General features: G+C 48.1%; 1 protein-coding gene across 1 annotated transcript in view; it reads left to right on the forward strand.

Moving 5' to 3' along the window:
* The first annotated feature begins 5,820 nt into the window (after window positions 1–5,820).
* LOC146204767 (uncharacterized) overlaps window positions 5,821–22,431 on the forward strand; it is a 91,196-nt gene continuing 74,585 nt past the window's right edge. Inside the window, exon 1 of the mRNA XM_084586556.1 lies at window positions 5,821–6,051. Within this exon, the coding sequence (XP_084442682.1) occupies window positions 5,986–6,051 (66 nt within the window). The 5' untranslated portion in view covers window positions 5,821–5,985. The remainder of the gene's footprint in view (window positions 6,052–22,431) is intronic.

The raw sequence follows: 22,431 nt of genomic DNA on the forward strand, positions 1-22,431 counted from the left end.
CACAACCATTTTGAAGAAATGCAAAGATGCGATCGCGCTACAGCTCGTTGAATCCGATCACATTGGTCCGGGTGCGTGAGCTCGATTACACTGATGCTGCATAAAAATAAATAAATCTTTCTTGATAGCTTTAGAAGATTGCAACACGCGGCAAAAAAAGAAAAAAAAGTAATCTACAGCATATATGTTCTGTGCGTTTTCTGGTAATAAAGCCTTGTTGAAACGAGCGCTGTCCTGTGCTTCTGTACTCCCTATGTTCGTCCTTTTGCGCTACAAATATCGCATAGAAAAAAAATAAAAAGGGTTCAACGCTGCTGAACCGAATATGGAGCAAAAGCATTAGATGCGGATTACCGAGCGTTCTTCTTCTTCTTCTTTGCCGTCTTCGTCATCGTCTTCGTCGTCGTCTTCTTCTTCTTCGTTTTCTTCGTCGTCTTCTCATCATCGAGGGGCAAGGAGGTCCACGGGCCACGGACCACGCGACCAGCGGTTACACCTGGCGCAGTATTGTAAAAAAAAAAAAAAAAGGGGGGGCGGGACACTGAAGATTCGTCTAAGAGTAGGCGTTAAGCTTTTTTAACACCTTCCTAACACAAGCATCACGATTTCTTAAGCAGTAAATGCAATAAATGTAAACACTAAGTAACCATCTGCTGCCCCACTGTGGTGGTGCAGTGGCTAGGGTGCTCCACATCACACGGGAGCCTTGCTTTTCGCCTCCATCGAAAAGCGGCCGCCGCGGCCAAGATTGAACCAAGCGCCTTATAACCACTGAACCTTCGCGGCGGGATGGCTACGAAGGAGAAGAGCTCAAAAGGGTGGCATCGAAGTAAAACAAGCTTTAAGGAAATACCGGCCGCAAGCATTGTCATGTATATCGCTCGGTTTCAGCTCAAACTAATTACTTTTGAAAGAGTTTCTGCCTAAAAACTGCTGAAAAAAATACCAGGCACGCCCACATCCAAACGCAAGATCTTCAGCGCTACCAAGAGAATGGCATCAACGTGCCATGAAATCATTTTTGTAGGGAAGGAAAATCACCCAGAAGTGCTGCTGTAATGCAGACTGCATAGATTACACATTCTCAGTAAAATATTTGGAAGGCATATGTTGCATATGCCATTCTTACGGTGCGTTATTTTTACTATCCCGTATATAATAAGAGGTAATTTCCGGATAGCAAAATGAAAAAAGGAAAAACGTTTTCATCCTCATATAATGCGAGCGAGGAACAATCAGCAAAAGTTTTTTTTTTTTTTTCCGAGTACATTTCGCGGTTTTTCCGCGCATTGTACGCGTTCTGCGCTTTTGCGTCCAACGCAAATACCCCCCACCAATGATGCCGAATAGTTCCACGAACCTTCATGTTTCGGTGCTGGTTCGGTGCCCTTCTCGCGGAGAATTTCGCGCATCACGAGGAGAAAAGCTGCTCATATTCGCCACAACAATTGCGTAAGCCGCATGGTCCTCCGGCTGCACTAAAATCAGTAAGCCGCTTCCAGCTCGGATGTGGTACGGCAGTATCGGCCATGTAGTGTGGCGCGCTCGCGCCTGTTCGCGCCTAGCACCGCGAGCAGGCGAGCGGCGTGTGCGCCCTGGAAGTCTTCTCAGATTCGGGGTTTTCACGATCGTGGTCATCTTACACATGCATCGCCTACTGATAGTTCCTCATTAGAGACATCTTTCTGTACAAAATATTTTTGGTACCTCAATGCGTTCGGTATCCCGCATTTCTCGATAGCGTGGCCGACGCGCTCCTTTGGAATGCTAGTCAAGCGTCCGAGATTCGGCTGTAGGGAGTGGCTAGCATAGCCGAAGAGGTCCGTGAGAGACCCTTGCAACATTCCCACTGATCATTTCATTATCCCTTCATCGTGTGAGGTGCGACTGACCTCCTTCCAGTCGCTTGTGCGTCGCGGGAACCGTGGTCCCACGATGAGAATTGCAGGGTCAGCGTGGCGAAACCGAAACCATCGAAACATTGAGCCGATTCAATCGCTAGATAGCAACGCCTCTCGCTGTAAGCCTGATTCTAATAGTGGCTGATCAATAACGAGACCGGAACTACAAAGTTAGGCTGAAATTTGTTCGGAATCGCGTATAATACGAGATGGAAATCTGTCCTGGTAACATTGAAAAAAAAAACATATTATACGCGGGTTTTTGCGGTATGCATGGCGTCCCGCCATGGTGGCTCAGTGGTTAGGGCATTAGGGAGCTTGCCTACTGAGCCGGATGACCCGGACTCGATCCTGGCCGCGGTCTTACAGTGGAGCCTAAACGCAAGGCTTCCTGTGCAATGTCAGGGCACTGTGATGTCTGTGCGGTGACGTCGGCAAAGGCGCCAGCGTGTCTTCATTGCCAGGGGCACTTTAGGAAGCGGATATCAACCTGGACGTAGCAGCAGGACTGTTTCGACGACAGTGGTTCCACAGCAAGGCCCTGCGCGAGCAACAAGCTCGCGTGGCATCGGATACCAAAGTGCGGCGAACGTTACGGGAGGCTGCCGTTGAAATTACGCTCTTCCCAAGGGCAGCGGTGGAAGAAAGAGGCATGCATCGCCGGTGCAGAATTGTGGTCGGTTTACAGTTACCAAGAGCACGCCTGAGAGAACAGACGCGCCTATAATATGATACCCTCGCATTCGCAGCGTCAAGAACCAGGTCTACCCGTGGGAAGCTGGTGACGTATTCGTCGACGTGCCGGGGCCTACGTGAAGGAATCCGTTAGGCTGATCTTCATGGTGCTGTGTGAAAAAATACCAATTGGTGCTCTTGTATTGGCCAGTGCTCAAGGACAAAGGATTGTCTATCTAGGTACCTAGGGACAAGACAGTGTATAAAAACCGGGGTTTGACCATTGCTGGGGACACTGGGAGACTTTCCTTGAAATCTCTATCATGTAAATAAATTTGCAAAAGCTCCTTGCTTCCGTGGTGCCTCGTCGCCTCGCCTTGATGGCCTTCGCTACCTTCGGCTCTAGCCCCGCCGGCGTCGCAACAGCACGTTAAAGAACCACAGGCTCTCGACTACGACGTCCTCCATATCCTGAGTCACATTTGGATGCTAAATGCGGTAAACCATAAGCCAACCATATATGCTTGACAGCCCTTAGTATTTCGAAAATAAATACATACATAGTACCTTTTGAAAAAGAAAATCGTGTTTTCTTAAGCATAACAAACAGTTTACTGCCACTCCCGATTTATTAAGAAACTATGAAGGGTGTATAGGAGCAAACGCGCTGCCGTACCTTCGTGATGGGAAATGCATATCATGGGGCACGCCATCAGAGTCATATTGGGAGAGTTAGTGCAATCATGGCATTTCTTTTATAGCCACGTGCCAGCATCACTAATTCAGGGCAATCCAATTTCAGTTAATCGGAAACTGTATATGGATAATCAATACTATGTTGAGGCGTGCCGTGCCGTTCAGCGTAGTTGCTCCCCGAGATTCGCAGCATTTGACGAATGTTGAAACTCGCGATATATATATATATATATATATATATATATATATATATATATATATATATATATATATATACATATATATATATATATAATTTCCTGGGCTTTTGTCCAATAGCCAGCTTTTTTTGCTTGATTCGGGTGGAAAGTTTACGTTAGAATGTGATGCTTCCCAAGTTGCACACAATACGGGGTCCCCTGGGTCCCTTATGGGCAATTTGGGCTGGGGCAAACAATATATAGTACCCTTTAAATCAAGTGGATCAAGTGAGCAAGCCCGAATTGGGCTTGCCTCTGTTTATCCCATTTGGGCATAATATAGGCGTGGCAAGGGCTAACTGAGCACAGATTCCCACATCAGACCCTCAAGGGTTCCTCGTGGAGAACTTTAGGGCAGATGTAAAAAAATTGGGCTTTATGTAGAAAAAACTTCGGGTAACCTAAATGGGGCTGCACACTCAAAAGCCCGATTGGTCCCGCATGGGCCCTGGCGGATCTAAAAACGGGGCACGTTGCCTACGTGGGTCCCTTGTGGGGTGCTTGAGGGAAGGTCTGAAGGAATTGTGGGCTTTATGCAGATAACTACTGGGATATCCCAAATGGAGCTGCCCACCAAAAGTTGATATGTTCCACTTGAGCTGTGGCGGGGCTGGCGGAGTTGAACTGAAAAGCGCGCATGCCCGCACGTTTCCCACGCGGGCCTTTTTGGGGTACTTGCGGGCAAATGCAAAATATATTCGGGTTCTATAGCCGAGCTTAACACTCTGAAACTCCTCCATCCTAGGTGCTATTTTATTTATGTAATTCCTATTATACGCGCCGGTAATTGCCTCTTCTGGAAGTGTCACAAAACAGTTCTAAGTATACTTATGCCATTACTTTTTTACTTTCGCACCTATGCCAGTTATGCAGTTTGGCAGAAAATATGCAGCAATAACTGTTCCGCATTACGAGTATGTACAGGACTACCTCCGAATCTTCCCTGCGTTATCTGCACGCCGGAAGTGGCTTTGTCGATTTCGCTGGCAGTCAACAGGCCCGTGCATCTCCCCTTTTTTGATATTTTCCTCATTGACTCCAGCCAGCCAGCGACATTATCGACACAGAGCGCCCAAAATAAAATTTTCACATCAACGTTTAGGAGGCATTGTGGGCCATCCCATATTATTGTTGTGTTGGGAATAAACTTCTCTTATGTTGCTCAGTACAGAATACCAGGTAAAGAAATAGCGCTCAATGCTTCACACTTGATGGCAATCGGGACTTGGGCAGCCCCGAAAATACCAACTTCTACCCATGAGGGCAACAGAGGACCAGTCCAAATCGGGCTGGCCTCCGTAGAGCCCGCGACGGTACTTTTCAGGTATTAGTGGGGTTAACCGACATGGTCATTAAAACGTTGATCAATGGGGCGACACTCGCCTGTACAAAAGTAGGGTCCGTTATAGTGATTTTGGTATGCTGTTCACATTCAGCTATCTGGGATGAATATGCGGGCAGCCCTATTTGGGCGGCCTACACGGGTATGAATTGGAACCGATCGAGGCATAAGTGGACAGCCCAGTTGGGGCCCTTCTGGGCACGAGCTGCAAAACCAGCATGGGGCCCGCAAGGGCTGCCCCCATGGGCGCAGCACGGTCCCCTGCATATTGCCCACTTTGGCTTCTTGGGTTATTCGGGTCAAACTGCGATTTTAGGGTAGCCAAGCTTCAATTTAAAGCTGAAGCCTAATGTTGAAAGTCATGGTTTTTCATGCAATGTGGGTGTTTTCATTATCATGGAGTCTGGACATGGAGGGACCTAAGCCTAGATATTTAGGGCTACGCATTAGTGAGTATGCGTCAGATAGCTGAGCAAATCCAAGGAGGAGGTAATAATTGCCGGGTCATAGTTCCGGCAACTCCCGAGGGCCACTGTAACAGAGAAATCATGCTGGCTCGTGATCAGTTTCAAGGGTTCGTGGTGGCTACATGCGAGGGCATCTTCGATTTTGTATGTTCTTGTTATCTGCCAGATGCATATAGCTCAGACTTCACGAGCGCGTATACTGACACACGCACACATACACAATCGAGGGAATGAAAAGAAGACGTGACTAATTTCAGGAGCAAACAAGGAGGGAGCGATGAAATCTATCCTTCAGGGAACGGTAATGTTACCCCTGCATTTCGACACAATCCGGTAGATTTATTGCTGATCGTCTTCCTGCTCCCTGATGGTCTTGTTGCGAAGCTCTTTGAGAGGAGGGAACCGTCGTCGGTGGCGAGGACGCCGTAGCCGATGCGCGGCGAGAGAGCGTCGGCGGTTGTGGCGTGTGCCGTCCACCAGCCAGAGCGTCGGAAGCCGCCGGCCGAGGAGGAGCATGCAGCAGCACGCGGGGCGCCCAGGAGCGCCGCGGCCACCCGGCCCAGTTGCAGCCGCCCCCGGAGTAGCCTGCTGACGCGCGCCGCTGTTCTCCGCGGAGCGCCGTGGCCGCGTCCTACCCTGCGTTCTCTGTCGAGCCGCCGCCAAAGATGACGCTGCGCCTCGTGGGCCCTACGCTTCCGCTCGTGCTGCTCGTCGGGGCGGCCTCGGCCAGGGTAAGTCCGCCTGCAGGCGCTTTTCTAACGCTGCCTTGATCGCCGCGGTCAAAAGGTTCTCAGGTGAAAGTGTACGCATGACACAACAAAGCGCGCAGTATGTATGAACACACTGCTGCTGATTGTCAAGTTGCTTTAAGAGACCACCGTATCAGGTGAGAGTGTTGTGCCATGTCGTCTGTGTTAGTATTTTGTACTGCTTTTTTTTGCTACTCTATCAGCCAGGAATATTGTTCGCCAACAAACCCAGCAGCGTACCATGTTGGGATAAGAGTGATTGTTTTCCTTGAACACGTTGCAAATATTTTTTCGTTTTCCTGAAATCATCACTTTACGAAAGTTGCTCACCCACATAGCGTCGCTGTTGATGGGAGCATGCAGGCTGGGAGCTGTCCTCCGAGTCGTGTTCAGATGATATAAATACGAAGAATATGTACCGACAAAGGGTATCCGCGCGCGGCTCAACACCTTAGCTGAGGACTGGCAGCACAAGCTATTTTGAGAGCTTATCCGTAGATCGTATCTCTTTAAACCTGCTAAAACAGAACATTCGAGAGCAAACAGCTTCTATATAGCGCTTGTCATTCACTTTTCGGACCACAGCAAAAAACAGTTTTCAGTAGCATAATATGAAAATTTCGGATTGGATTCCGCTGCCAACATCCAGTCAAATATGTGCATCCAACTATGTGTTTTGAAATTTGCCAACGCCAAAAAAAAAAAGTGTTTTCGCACATGCCAGCGGAGAGCGGAAAATAAGTGCTAAGCGTGGCTTTGTGTACATTTTGTCTGACGCAACCACAGGGCGCGCAAGGTGTAGGGGACGGATGAAAGAGGTTGTGAGCAGGGGGGCCAGTGCAACGCAACGCTGCCCTTGCCCCTCTGATGGAATGTACGCCCTCTTGCGTACCGCGGTGTCAGTCACCACCGTCAGCGCCACAAGCGATGGGATTCTCGGTCGCGATTGGCAGCCGCATGGGCCTCCTTGCTTTCCTCAGGTCTGAGGGGGAGCTACACAATTCTGACCTCGTACATGCCTGTTCTGACGTCTCAGCCCTCCAGGACTTCGCCCATACCTCTCGGCGCTAAGGACATTAGCGAGGAGGTCAATGTCATATACTCGACATCTATGAAGAATTCAAGAGCGCGGACCAAAAGCTGCAGGAAGAAGTAGCATGCACTGCATGGTCTCTGTCTCCTTTAACATCATGCATGTAAATGCATAAAGCTGGCATGGATGCAGATGAAATACAATATATAGCCGCGAAGCAGCATGTAATGAGGCCATGATACGATGACGATAACTACAAATATAATTAAAATTACTATTGGTAACGTTATAAACAAGGTGCAAGCGATGTAATGTAACGTGGGGGTACAAAATAAATGAATGATGATAAAAGTGCAGCCACAGCTTCTCGAGACTGGAAACAACGGTGCCCCTGTGGACTAAATTTTAACGCTCTGCCCGTAATACCGACGTGTAGCAAAGCCGGGTAGTGTGGCGCTCCCGATAGCGCGAATAACCGCGTTACTGGCTCTCTGTCGAGGTACCGTTTCAGCCTGGCAGCATTAATTCGGTATGAGTATAGATGATTATAAAACGTTGACGCTTACAACGTTATTAATGCGTTTTCTAGTTTTCTCAAATCAAAGTAAGCATTACCCCTATAAGCATGCCTCACGTGGGGACGATTCCTGTGGTTTAAGACTAGAGAGATGCAGGAACTATGGTTAGTTTGCCTCCACCTCAGCGGTAAATTTGGAACAATACAGTTCCATATTCACCACGCCAGCATCACCCCAAGACCACTTCTGATCCCAAGGACACGGGTTTAATCCCAGCTGCGACAGCCGCTTTTCGATGGAAGTGAAAAAGAAGGCGCCCGTGTGCTGTGCGATGTCAGTGCACATTTAGAAACCTAAGGTGCGGAAATTTTCGAAGCCCTCCACGAACCCCTCAGTCGCTTTGGGGCGTTAAATATTCTAAAAAAAAAAAACATCAATAAACTGTCGCTGCGCCGAGGTGCCGCGAGGCGAGCAGTTAACTTGTTTGTCGTGGTGATTGATGCCGCTCGGCGTTGAGACGTACCACCCTTTCAAATGATTAAGATCGTCATTGTTACAGCGATGTTACTTTTGGTCCCTGTACTGGGTGTCGTCGAGACTTTTGAATGGTGTTACGTCAAGGCAAGTGCTCCCTTGCACTGTTCCGCATATGAGAACATCTGCCTCGCCATCACTTCCGCAGTGATTGCTGCGAATGCAGACAACAGTCCGAGCAACATTCCCCCTCAGCCCTTCAGGCCTCTAAAGTATTGGCGGCAATGTCGAAGCTTCTGTATACGGCCCAGATGAGAAACGGGGTGCCTGGAATTTTCGAAAGGGATATGTTACTATTCTTCTATAGAGGGTATTTTTTTCACCGTCATTCGGTGCATGATACTTTTCTTACCTCTGGAAGTCGACAACGGTTTTTCCATCGAAGTGTTGTTAAAAGCTCTTATTGTAATGAAAGGAATCTATACAGTTCAGTAATGAGGCGTGCTTTGTTGTCGTTGCAAGAACACGTACCTGACCTCAACGCGCCACGGGCTGCTGTAATTTTTGCAGTTGGCGCCGCTTTAAGATCTTGGAACTGCATTAAAAAAAAAAAAAAAAAAAAACGAGCTTCAAAAGCGAACGTTCGCATTGTCTTTGTCCGCTGCACTTCTTCCTCCGCACCCGCGCATGCTCCTCATCGCATTCCTCCGAGCACCGCGGATTTTCGTGTGGAGTGCGAAGAGGACGTGTTACGTGCGTGACAGTGGCCCGGAGAACTGCTCAAGGCTAGGCGCTTTCCTTTCGCTGACTGGCGGCCCATCGTTTCGGTGCGACGCTTCTCCATAGAGTGCGCCGTGGGAGAGCGCGCCTCTTGTTTCGGACATTATCACCCATTTCTACCGGCAGGTAGCGAAGACGCCGGTGATCGGTGGCGTCTATAATATTCTCCCTTATAAAACTTTACCGGCGATCGCCGTGCGCGATGTGGTTCGTCCGTGGTTCGGGAAATTTTTATAGCGCCTGGTAGAAAGAAGCGGCAAAATAGATCATTGGTTGTCTTTCTTGGACTGCTGCGCAAAAGAATTTGGCCAACTGACCCTTAATGAAATCAGACCAAAGCCCTGCTGGCGTCACTAATTTTTAGTGTTCACCATCGTGTGTCTCTCATAGCCTGAGTTGCTTTGGGACGTTAAACCCCACAAACCAACCAAGTGTTCACCATCGTATTATGCTGGTAGGCTTTCATGGTCCTGGATATATATATATATATATATATATATATATATATATTATTTTTTTTTTCCAGGGTAGCAAACATTTTTGCATTCATGAGATCGCAGCCAGATTGTGCGTGATTTAAGCTATTGAACTATTTGGCTAATCTCCGCAACTTAAAATTGCTTTGTTTTGGGGAGAAATTCGTAATTTCGGACTTTCCCGATCAGGGAGGTGACTATTCATTTCGTCGCCACAGAACTTTTTTTTTGTTTTTTCGTGTGCGCACGTATCGTCAGAGCGTCTTGTATGAGTTATCCTTGCTTTTAAGCCCCCCTCCCCCCCCCCCCCCCCCCAGCATACTTTACTGCAAATATATATCCGTTTTTTTTTTTTTCCTTTCGTTTGACAAACCTACCGTCGTGGCGTTGCGAACTCACTGTAAGTGCCGCTGCAAAATAAATTCATGTGCTACTCGGCCCTGAGCTCGTCTTCGTTATGTTATCACTACAGGCTACCTAAACGATATGTGCGCGTTTAAGCAACTGATTTTAGTAGCTGATATATTTTATTTTATGCCCTTATATTTTCAATGCATTTCGATATCGCTCGCCTTCATGGTCGTTGAAGCGTACCTGAATGGGATGCAGGGTATTTCGGTGTGCGGTCAATGTAGATGCGAGGAAAGTATTGTTCATTCCCTGGGCTCCCGGTCTCACTTTATAGTTGAACTTCGAATATTGCGGACTGGTTTAAATTGGCTGGGCACCCAACGATTCTCTGCAGCGAAAATCGTGGGTTCTTTTTCTGATGAGTGAATGACGCAGAAAGTCACTCGACTAATATAAGGCACATCAGCCAGCCTTAGAGACAGTCTGTGATCTTAACACATGGTTCTTTATGTGCGTGCTTCGTGGCTCTGTTCTCTTGAACTGTACGATTTCTTTCGTTTGTACCTCCCCAGGTGTGGGGTGAAATGTTGATTAACATCCCTGTTTTGTTTTTTTTTCGTCCTTGTACTGAAGATAGCGGGGTTATGCGCCGGCTGAAAAAATCTTCGCCCAAAAGTTTAAACCTTGCGCATTAAAAACCGCCTTATACTTAGGTTTGTTCGTTTTCAGGTAAAACTTGATTTTACCTTATTTTTTCACCCCGAACATGTCCCTGCCTGAGGGAGTTGTTGGATGACCACTGACCTCTCTCAATTTCCCTGACCGACGATGTAGACTCGCTTCGCTAGGAGTCTAGCTAGTACTTGCTGGAAGCGAGCCCCACTAATGGAAATGCCGAAGTCATGGACTACTCGCGGTGCGCAGTTGTGCGCTACCCAGGCCTAGCTAATGCCGCGTTGACACTTGTATCCAGGCAATGGAAGCTGTAATGTTGTGAGAACGTTCTATTATGTTCGGATACCTCTAAAGGCCGGCCAGGTCTCGCATGAAAACGAAATATGCAGATGTTAACAAGGACGTGTAATAAGTTGATGACCAGCTTGTGTGAATCGAAAATGCTTTATGTCCAAACTGGTCCAGGCTCTTTACTGTCTGTAATTACTAATTAACAAAATATACGGAATTCCTCAATACTTTTTTCACAACCCCGATTTTCCCCAGCTTACTGGCCTGAAATATAGCCTTAGTTGTTACATTTTCCGATTCAGTTATTACAGCTTGTAGATTTAGCACGGAAAAAAAAAATCAATTTTAGATTGCTTGCGCGAAAAACACAATTTCTCCCATATTATCAGGTTTAAATATATATAGCGCCCAATTCTCCTCTCTTCCCCTCCCCCAAATTGAAGAAGTAAAAATAAAAGCTCGGAAATGAATAACCGTACGTATATTCCGAAGCCTCCCGATTGCAGTTGTTTATGGCCGGCTCATGGCGCTGCTAAGTGTCCTGCGGATCAACTTTGCTGATATGCAAACAGCTGTGTAGATATGCATCATCTTTTTGTTGTTGTCCGCTAGAATTGCGGGCAGCCTGATTTTTTTTCCATTTTCACTATGCTGGCCTGTGGAAAGAGATCGCGAATGTTGAGAAAGCCTTTGTCGCATTCCAATCTGCTGAGCTCCTTCGGCACTGAACGCTAACCCGCGGGCTTTTTTCGATGTCACCTTGGTGCAGAACATGTTCCGGGCGGCGTCCCCTCCGATCACTACTTCCGTCGTCCTTCGGCTCAGATTGAGTGTCCACTGCTGAAGGCGGACTTCGGAAAGGACGGGCGACCTCTGTATATACGTTCTGGAGCACTGGCTATAGCAGTCACTGACAGCCGTTTGTTTTGGCCTTCCATCGCCTTTCGCTACTTTTGTGGCTGCAGGCACGAGCGAGAGTGAGCCGGTCGCACCTGAGGATGCTTTGGAGAGCGTGTGGAAATGTCTTCCTTTGCCTTCACCTTTCAGGAATCAGTGATGCGTAAACTGTAACAAAAGCAACTGCTCCAATACACCGAATCTATAGGGACGTAGTCTGGGCGCATCTGATTAATTAAACGGCTTGGAACTTTTGAGTTGAAAGCATTATGATAACGAATGTCTGTCGTCTCCACGTCCCATATATTCTCCATGAAAACGTAATTTGTGACAAAAGAAAGTGATTCGTTTGATTGCTTTCTTTCTTATTTATTCCTTCTTTTTTTCTTCGGTAGCTTTGTAAAGGCGTGATTAGTATGTTCAAGAGTAGCACCAATTTATTAAAACTGACGCATTGACACCTTTCACGATTACGTCCTGAGAGGACGCACATTTTAGTAGGCTGCTCTTGACATCGACCACAAGAAAATCCTGTGAGAACAGCTCGCCGAAGTTTTTGCTCTTCGTAATGCAGCCGCCGCGGATATGAATCCTACCCATGAACTCATCATGCTCGAGGGCAGCACAACGCCGCAACCATTGAGCCACCGAGATAATGTAGTGGGAACGGTGACCTTGTACGTAAACCTCTGCATAGCTATGTGACTGCGCGTAGCCGGCTGCTCGTTAATGCCACGACATGTAGTACCGTAATGCATATATATAGCTGGTAAGGTTTCCTCCTGCAGTAGAAAATTAAGCAGCAGAAACAGCTAAAACGAGAGCGGGGTATATGGGTGAAGATAGTGCATTCCATCTCATTGCGAGAAGCGGAAAACGCGAACGCGGTTGTAATGCGCGCTAACGCCCAGCAAGGAAACAAATCAGCTATTTCATCCGCGCGCAGCGAATGGAACCTTCTCTGACGCGCTGCATCCAGACGAGTGCAGCGTCTCCATCATTGTCGACGCAGTGCACGACGCACACGCTTTCTGCGCGCCTTCGCCGCACGAGTCTCGACATGCCCGTGTCTCCACCTTGCGTCCACAATACTGGAATCTGCGCGCGACGAGGTATGCGCACACTGCAGGCCCGGCCGGGCGTTCCCCGCATGCATGAACAAGCGCGGCCGAAAGTCGAGCGCCGCGCAAGCCCGATATATGCGTGCGCACTGTTTCTGCATAAATTCGTGCTCACGCTGTCACCTTGACGCATACGAGGCACCGATACGTTGCCGACGCCAGCCGCTCCTCGGGATCTAGCCTCTTCCGAGCTGGTATGGATCTTGGCTGCTGCCGCCGCTGTCTCCGATAGAGACGAGACGCACCACCGTATTGAGCAACGCGCACCAAGGCTCCGCGAAGTGCGTCAGCGAACGTAGCGGCCTCATAATGCGCCCTCACTTATCGTGGTCTGAGTTTTCCAAGCTTGCTATCCGCGTACTTATCTTTGCCAATGAAAGTGCCTCAGTGCATCCCAGACTGCTCCTTAGACGCCATGAACTCTTTTTCTCGTTTCCGCTGCGGAGGCGCCCATGCAGTGGTACGTACAGTACATTCCACGGGCGCCTTTGAGTGCTGCGTCCCGTCAGCGCGCTCTTGCTGCGACACGAAAGCTCGCGTCCTGCGAACCTGTTCAGCTGCATGTAACGACACGCACCAGGAAGAAATTGTGCTGAACGGAAGAGTTCCTCGCAAGCCAGCGGAGCTTTTAACGACTCCTGTAGTTGGATCTGTTCGAAACAGTGGTCCATCCACTATGTGGCATGTTAGGACTGTCAGTTCGAAATATTGAATTAAAAACGGCAGCAGACATAGGACATCGGGAGGCGACGACACAGGACGGTGCGCGGTCCTGTGTCGGACGCGGTTTTTAATTTTCCAATGTCTCACCAACTGGCCTTCATACCTATCCTCCTACTGTATGTTCGATCAAGCCAGTACAATATCGCACGCTTCGCCGTTGGATTCGCGAGTACTTGTTTCGAATTCATGGGTGAAAGTTCTTTTTCAGAAACGGGAGCTCTGAAACGAACGAAATATCATTTATAGACTAACGGAGTGCTTGGAAATTAGAATCCTTTTACTCCCAAAGACGTACCCAACGACCTTCAGTGCGTGAAGGAAGTACACGTTTAAAAGAGCCACTATGTAATGCTGAAATGAAGCACATTGTTTTATGACGCTCGTTTAGAGCAATAATTTTTACAACGATAGCTGTAGCTGTATAGGGCCCGGTTTTGAGTAGTCGTCGTCGGTGTCGTGGCGCCCGTATTGTCTCCTTCCCTCTGCTGGAAGAGAAGGGAGAATGGGGAAGAAGAGCGGGGTAGGAGAGGAGCAAGATTTGGCCTCCAAGATCATCCTTACCTCCCCGATCTCGGAGGCCATGAGCAGAAGGGAAAGGTGCCCTACAGAGAGGCCGCTGTTACGACCAAGCATCCGCAATTGCGCGCTCTATTGTTCGCCTGTGGGCATGGATAAGTTTTGTGAATATGTGGTGATGGTCCAATGGCTCTAAGTGAGCCTGTTTCCAGGAATCCTGTTTTGTAAGCATGTTTTGCTTTGTGGACAACCTGCAAATGCCAAATTGACCCTGTCAAGAGAACGTCTGGAAAAACACAAAGAAACGTCCCCCTGAGGGAAATAGCAGGAAGTGCTTTCTTTCTTTTGTTCACCCTTCCAGTCGAGAAGTGCTATCCTCCAGTGATGAATGCCTCCTATCCAAAGGAGACGACAGAGTGACATGTCCGCTGACGTGCAGGACAAGAAAGGAGCATGACTCATACGGCCATTAAGTGATTTCCCGGGAATGCAGGAAAGATTTGCAATTGTCGAAAAGGGACCATGTTGGGAGCCCTATGCGGCGCCACGTGCACTCGGGTTTCTGAGAAGTAAAACCCCTTGTCAGAACCAGCCTGTGGTTTCTTTGCTGAAGAATAGAAATGTACCTCCTCTCCTCGCCGTTCCCAAGCTTTTCCCGCCAACAAGTGATCACGCCCAACGAATGAATGCCGGACCAGTCAGTGCTTCAGACCATCAGTGCAGTGATGTGTTCGATTGGATGCCGATACCTGAGGGGCGTGCCCTGGATTTGGTTGGTCAGCATCTTCAGAGAGGGGCTGGACATAGGGGGTTTTTAAGGACGCTGCAGAGCACGAAATGTCGCTCTGAGCCCTGGGTAAACGGCTCATCCAGTCGCTTCTCGCTATGAACTCTTAACGCTTGCCATTTTGCTGATGTACCCTTCTTTTCCATGTAAATATTGTAAATAAGTTTCTCAAAGTGCCATTAAACCTGCTTGTACATATTTCACCAACTTCGAAGATTCAATCCTACTTCAACCCCGAGTCTCTGCACGCTACCAAGTGAAGGCCGGGTCGACGTAGCCCCAGCGTCACGACAACTGGTGCCCAGCGTTGGGATCTGAATCTACAAGCCACAACATCTGGTGATTGGAGGTGGATCTGAAGCTACAAGCCACAACACCTTGTGATCGGAGGTGGCATCTCAAGCAACAAGCAGGAGCAACAATCGGCCAAGAGGGCAGCTCGGAACATCGATCGCATGTGTGGGTGAGTGCTTGGCTTTTCTTCTGATGTGGACCAGGTTCTAGAACAGGGTTAGATTTTAGAACTGGTAAAGAGAGTGTGGAAACGCCTTTAGGTTGGTAGTTTGCACAGTTGTTTTGGAAGTAGCCGACACTCGGAGCGATCATGGACCTACAAAAGCTGCAGAAACCGGACCTGTTGCTATTGTGTGAGGAATTGGGAATTGATACAAGTGGTTTGGCATGAAAACCCTTGATTATAAAGGCAATCACTGATCTAGGAACCGATGATGAGGAGCTCAGTGAAGCATGGAACCTCATCGGTCAAAAAAAGGAACAGCTCAGACAGCAGAAAGAGCGTGAAATTGAAAGAGAAGCAAAAAAGCTGGAGCTAGAAATTGAGCTCCGGAAATTAGAACTAGAGTTGAGCAAGAGGTCGGGCGATTGTCCCCAGCTAGCGGTACCTCGTCTCAACAAGGAGGCAGATTTCAAGATGTCAAAGTACATGCAGCCATATGTGATATCAGGGGATATCGGTCTGTATCTGGCTAACTTTGAGCGAACTTGCGAAAAACTGTCCTTCCAGCGAGACACGTGGTCTCAGAGATTATTGACGGTTCTGCCCTGCGAGGCAGCGGAGGTTGTCGCGCGGCTAAGCAAGGAGGACGCGGACAACTACGAGAAGGTCAAAGCTTGCCTTCTGAGAAAGTATAGGCTTAGCGCCGAGGCGTTCAGACAACGTTTTCGGAAAGCTACTAAGTCCAGGGACGAGAGTTACCCTGAATTCCTATACAATTTAAGAGTTAATTTGGGCGAGTGGCTAAAGAGCACTGATTCCTACAGTGATAGGGACGCTGTAGTCGAGCGAATTCTTTTGGAGCAGTTTTATAGCTGCCTCCCAGAAAAAGAAAGAAATTGGTTACAGGACCGAGGCGACATTAAGTCGGCAACTGAAGCTGCCGAAGTCATTGAGGAGTACGCTTCGCGCCGACAATTCAGCAACCCAGCAGTGGATAGGCTCCGCAATCCCAAGTTGAGTGTAAATAACCGTCAGAAAAGGCACTTTGCTAGATTTGCAAACGAAGAAAGGAAGGCTTCTTCAGGCAAACGCCCTAGAAAGGACGGCAGTGAGAAAAGTGGGGAAGTGACCAACGCGCAGAACACAAAGAACAAGCTTGGGGCTAGGAAGCCGCTCACATGCTTTAGGTGTAATGAGCAGGGTCACATTGCCGTCAACTGCCGGAAAGAAAAGTTTGTTTTCTCGTATGTCAGTGACTGCGATGAAAATATGCAGCTTTTGGAACCTTACATGCATGACCTAGTAGTCAACGGGAAGCCTTGCAAGGTACTGCGCGATTCGGCCGCAACGATGGATGTTGTCCATCCGGTGTATGTGTCGCCTTCCGACTATACAGGACAGTGTGCGTGGATCCGCCAGGTAGTGGAGGAACAGAGTGTGTGCTTGCCAATCGCGAACGTGGTCATCGAGGGCCCTTTCGGCAAGTTGACAACCGAGGCTGCCGTTTCAGGAAAGCTTCCTAAGTGCTATCCGTATTTGTTCTCCAACAAATCGGACATGCTACTGCGAAAGAGGGGCATCCTTTTCGGAGACAGAGTTGTGCAAGCCTTAACACGTTCAAAGGCGCGAGAACTAGCTACACTGCTAATTCCAGAAAAATCCACCGCGGAGGAAACGACAGCTAAAACAGTGGTCGATGCGGAAGACAGTGGGTCAGAAAACTTTGAGAGCAAGGCATCTCAAATAAGTCAACTTGAAAGTGAGCTTGATGAGACGCGGAATGAGGACGTCCTTGGGAGTAACCTCTTGCCGCCAGCGTCTAGTAATCTAACGAGACTTTTAAGTGAAAACCGAGAGGAATTAGCTATGGAGCAAGCCAATGATCCCAAAAATAAGCTCGAAGTACAGTGGGAAGGACCTGCTGAAGTAGTTGCAAAGCTTTCTGACACTAACTACGCAGTGAAAATCCCCGATAGGCGTAAAGCAGTGCGCATTTATCATTGCAATCTTATGAAGCCCTATGAGCAGAGGGAAACCATGGTAAATCTAACGTTAAACCTTCCTGAGGAGATGGGGGACAACTTGATTTGCCTCAGCGAAAAAGGAAGCAACGCTCAGGAGCTTCTCAAAAAGACGGAGCAGAGAGGAGAACTAAAGAAATCCCAGCTGTCCGATCTGGGCGCGATAATAACAGAGTTTGAGGCCTGCTTCGTGGACAGGCCAGGCAGGACTGATTTGACTGAGCACGATATTGAGCTGACTTCAGACGTGCCAGTGCGATCAAGGTGCTACCGATTTTCTCCAAGGCAAAGAGAAATTCTGGATAGGGAAGTAACTCGCATGCTGGAATTAGGAGTAATAAAACCCTCGGAAAGCGATTATGCTTCGCCTATGATCTTAGTAGAAGCTCCAGGTAAAGACCCTAGGCCTGTGGTAGACTACCGAAAGCTAAATTCTCTCACCAGGGATCAAGTGTATCCTATTCCGAATATTGAGGAGAGAGTAGAACAGGTCAGTAGAGCGGCATATGTGACTACGCTGGACCTTACTCGAGGATACTGGCAAGTACCGCTCACTGAACGCGCCAGCAGATACGCGGCTTTCGTCACTCCGACGGGCAGCTACCAGCCAACAATGATGAGTTTCGGGCTCAAAAATGCTCCATTTTGTTTTTCCCGACTCATGGATAGGGTTTTAAAGGGGTGTGAAACATTCGCGGTGCCTTATTTAGACGACATTGCGGTTTTTTCCGACTCATGGGCGGACCATATGGTACATCTAAGAGCTGTACTGAGCCTTTTGCGTCGAGCTGGACTAACCGTAAAGGCCGAGAAATGTTGCCTGGCAAGGGCGACCGTGGACTACTTGGGTCACAATGTAGGTCAGGGTTTCAGGAAACCCAGCGAGATTAAGATTTCTGCGGTAGCAGACTACCCGCGGCCGAGCACGAAGACGGAAATTCGAGCATTCCTGGGTCTGACTGGGTACTACAATCACTACATCCCTAACTATTCAGCTTTGGCTAGCCCTCTGACCGACGCTCTCCGCAGGACAGAACCGACAAATGTAGTCTGGGACGAACAAAAGGAAGCCTCCTTCGTAAACCTGAAGGCTGTGCTGATTAGCCGTCCGGTATTGCGAGCTCCAGACTATGGCCGAGAATTCACGGTCCAGTGTGATGCCAGTGATCGAGGGTTAGGTGCTGTTCTCTGCCAGAGAGATGACGACGGTAATGAGCACCCCGTGCTCTACTTGAGCAGAAAACTGAGTTCTAGAGAGAGGGCTTATTGCGCGTCAGAGAAAGAATGCGCTTGCATTGTATGGGCCATTCAAAAATTGCAGTGCTATCTTGGAGGGGCCAAATTCACCGTAGAGACGGACCATTGTCCCCTAGCTTGGCTGCAAACTGCGACATCGAAGAACAGTCGCCTTCTTAGGTGGAGCTTGATTTTACAGCAGTACAATTTTGAAATAAGATACAAAAAGGGGAAGTTAAATGCGAATGCGGACGCGCTTAGCCGCTCTTTCTAAGCGGTCCGAGATGTTCCTCATCATGTATCCAAATTGATAATCAGGTTTTTTTTTTTTTCGTGCGCTTGTATATGTGTGGCTATGTAAAGCAGCACGTTTGGTTTTCTAGGAATACGTGGGTCCTGAACGTCTTGAGAGTGGGCTTTTCCCGAACAACAATGGCAGTTTTCTTTTAACCTGGTCTCTTCAGACGGGAGCCGAGTGCTTGCTTCGGCATGTGGTTGAGTTTCAGACAGCTCGAGCAATTTGTCCTACAACAATCAAGACAACGCGACAAGCAACAGCGAGCTTCAAGCGTTCACGTGCAGGCCATTAAGTCGTCTCTTCATGCAGCAGCTGGGACTGCTGCCCTCCGAGACTCTTCTGGCGGGGGAGGAGGCTGTTACGACCAAGCATCCGCAATTGCGCGCTCTATTGTTCGCCTGTGGGCATGGATAAGTTTTGTGAATATGTGGTGATGGTCCAATGGCTCTAAGTGAGCCTGTTTCCAGGAATCCTGTTTTGTAAGCATGTTTTGCTTTGTGGACAACCTGCAAATGCCAAATTGACCCTGTCAAGAGAACGTCTGGAAAAACACAAAGAAACGTCCCCCTGAGGGAAATAGCAGGAAGTGCTTTCTTTCTTTTGTTCACCCTTCCAGTCGAGAAGTGCTATCCTCCAGTGATGAATGCCTCCTATCCAAAGGAGACGACAGAGTGACATGTCCGCTGACGTGCAGGACAAGAAAGGAGCATGACTCATACGGCCATTAAGTGATTTCCCGGGAATGCAGGAAAGATTTGCAATTGTCGAAAAGGGACCATGTTGGGAGCCCTATGCGGCGCCACGTGCACTCGGGTTTCTGAGAAGTAAAACCCCTTGTCAGAACCAGCCTGTGGTTTCTTTGCTGAAGAATAGAAATGTACCTCCTCTCCTCGCCGTTCCCAAGCTTTTCCCGCCAACAAGTGATCACGCCCAACGAATGAATGCCGGACCAGTCAGTGCTTCAGACCATCAGTGCAGTGATGTGTTCGATTGGATGCCGATACCTGAGGGGCGTGCCCTGGATTTGGTTGGTCAGCATCTTCAGAGAGGGGCTGGACATAGGGGGTTTTTAAGGACGCTGCAGAGCACGAAATGTCGCTCTGAGCCCTGGGTAAACGGCTCATCCAGTCGCTTCTCGCTATGAACTCTTAACGCTTGCCATTTTGCTGATGTACCCTTCTTTTCCATGTAAATATTGTAAATAAGTTTCTCAAAGTGCCATTAAACCTGCTTGTACATATTTCACCAACTTCGAAGATTCAATCCTACTTCAACCCCGAGTCTCTGCACGCTACCAAGTGAAGGCCGGGTCGACGTAGCCCCAGCGTCACGACACCGCGTGGCGGTGCGTGTGTTCCCGAGAGGCGGTTCTCGCTAACACTTTTATGGACGAGATTCGCCAGCGCCGAGTGTGATTAGCAGCTGTGCGCGTGCGCCCGCGCAGCAGTGGTCACCACAGTGGTGATAAAACCGCGCCAGCGGCGATTTGTTTGGCACGCCAGTCGCGTTGAGGGAGGTCACTGATGGGAGCCTAGACGGAATGCGGAGCGTCGCAGTCGAAACGCTGCAGCATTTGCAGGATGCCATGCAGGGGTACCACGTATGTGTGGCAGGTCAAATATAGTATGGGCGTTCTCGGGACGCTGACCGGAAACGCGCTGCATGGCAGCGTTACACCATCTCGTACCATAAAAAAAAAGTAATAACATTGCAATTCTCCTCTAACACAGATACAATCATCGCATCATCACGCCACCCTGAGAAGCCTGCAGTGCATCACCCTCTTTTTCAGCAGCGAACGTCACGACTGCGGATGGGCGATAAAGGGTCAGCGATTGAATATGCGTGCTTGGGTATGAGTAAAGTGAAGAGGAGACGCTTCGTGACTGACTCAGGTCCGCGTTCGCAGCTTGATTTGCTGCCTTTATTGCCCGACTGGTAGTGTGAGGTAGGCTGATATCAAGATCTCGATGGTGACTGCCATCATACGTGCCCTTGTCATTACGTTTATTATTCCGAGAACCAGCTAGCGCTGATCACTAACCGTTCTACTCGAGAAACTATAGTAACTTTTTGAATTCATGATGATTGAAACACCAATTCATTCGTTAATAAACTTTTCAAACGCCGCATAGCTATAGCGCCGGAAAATTTTCAGTCGTACTGTTAGTTGTAAGCGCTGCAAGAAGCCATGAATGGCTCAAGTTTCATAGTAATCTGATATCACTCAGAAAAAATTACGCGAAGAATGTTTGCGGCAGGAATGCGCCGTTTGAACGCCTTGCTTTCTAGCTGCTGGCCGTTGACAAGTTCTTACTCGCTTAGCTGCAGTGAATAGTCCGTAATATTTCTGAGGTACTGAAAATTCTTAACTGGGATTGACTGGAATGAAAGTTGGCCATTTTTTACGGTTTCAAATTTTGCGCGATTTTGATGCGTTGTGGAGAACACACTTAGCAGTCTAGAGCTCCAAATTTTGTGTGAAATTAAGAACGTAACCCGCATAATAAAGAGAAAAAATTTTAGTGCAAACAACGTAAGGTATCGTGCCAGTATGTAAGGTTTAAAATTAACATTTTTGCAGCGCGCCGCTCATAAAGCAAAGCTTGCTATTCTTCACTAAACTAACTGAAACAACAAAACAGGTTTATAATAGTTCTTATAAAAGTAGAAGTTGCATAGACTTAGTGAGTAAAAAATAATAGGTTTGGTTTGGTTTGGTTTGGTTTGTGGGGTTTAATGTCCCAAAGCGACTCAGGCTATGAGAGACGCCGTAGTGGAGGACTCCGGAAATTTAGACCACCTGGGGTTCTTTAACGTGCACTGACATCGCACAGCACACGGACGTGACAAAGTCTTAGTGCCGAAGTAGCAGGTATCCAAACTTGCAACTTTTTCAAATGACAAAAACGACGTTTTTCCACCTCTAGTGATATACGATTTTTTTTTCGCGAGAAAAGTGCATCGTATTATGCAAAATTAAGGTTATTTACTTTGTGTCGAGACATTTTCTCACCAAATATAAAAATTTTATTGAAAACAAAAAAAAATGGTCATGGGACCTCGATTACCTTATGAGTGACTGTCACTGTGGTTCGAACTCACTCTGTTCATACATCCTACGATACCTGACTGTCATTTGTTGATAAGTCCTTAAACATGAACTTTCTAACTAGATTACACAGCGCATGGAAAACGTGCATAATGGGCTGACACTATAGATCTGTTGTTTCTACAAAAGACCACTTGTGTAGGATGAATTCGGTTGTCACCGCATGCAGCCTTTCTCATCGCTTGGTAAGCTTCGTTTCTCGCACTATGCTTCGGATATTGCCATCTTCATTAGCACTTATTATTTAGCACGCGCGTGCCGAAGTTCAAACTCATGGCCGGTTTGAAGCCGCCCTTGGTGGCACTTGAACAAATGCTTGATCAAACTGGACATCGGATTTGAACAAATTGTGCAACACCTGAAAAGATTTGAAGGAATTGGGAAACATGCAAAGAAATAATTTGTCCACCCGCAGCCAAAGCTATTATTGATGTGGATGAATTCAGCTCAAATCGCTCAATCGGAGCCCACATTATAGCGCTAATCAGTTGCGCTGATCGTCCTTGAATTTTTCTTTTAACTCGTTCATGTTACGTGGGACTGCTATGTGCACACATTTCCATCCGCAGCAAAGCGAAAAAAGGAAGAAGGCCAAC

The sequence above is a fragment of the Amblyomma maculatum genome, chromosome 1 (assembly GCF_055883805.1).
Source record: "Amblyomma maculatum isolate TAMU_Amacu chromosome 1, ASM5588380v1, whole genome shotgun sequence".
Classification (NCBI taxonomy): domain Eukaryota; kingdom Metazoa; phylum Arthropoda; class Arachnida; order Ixodida; family Ixodidae; genus Amblyomma; species Amblyomma maculatum.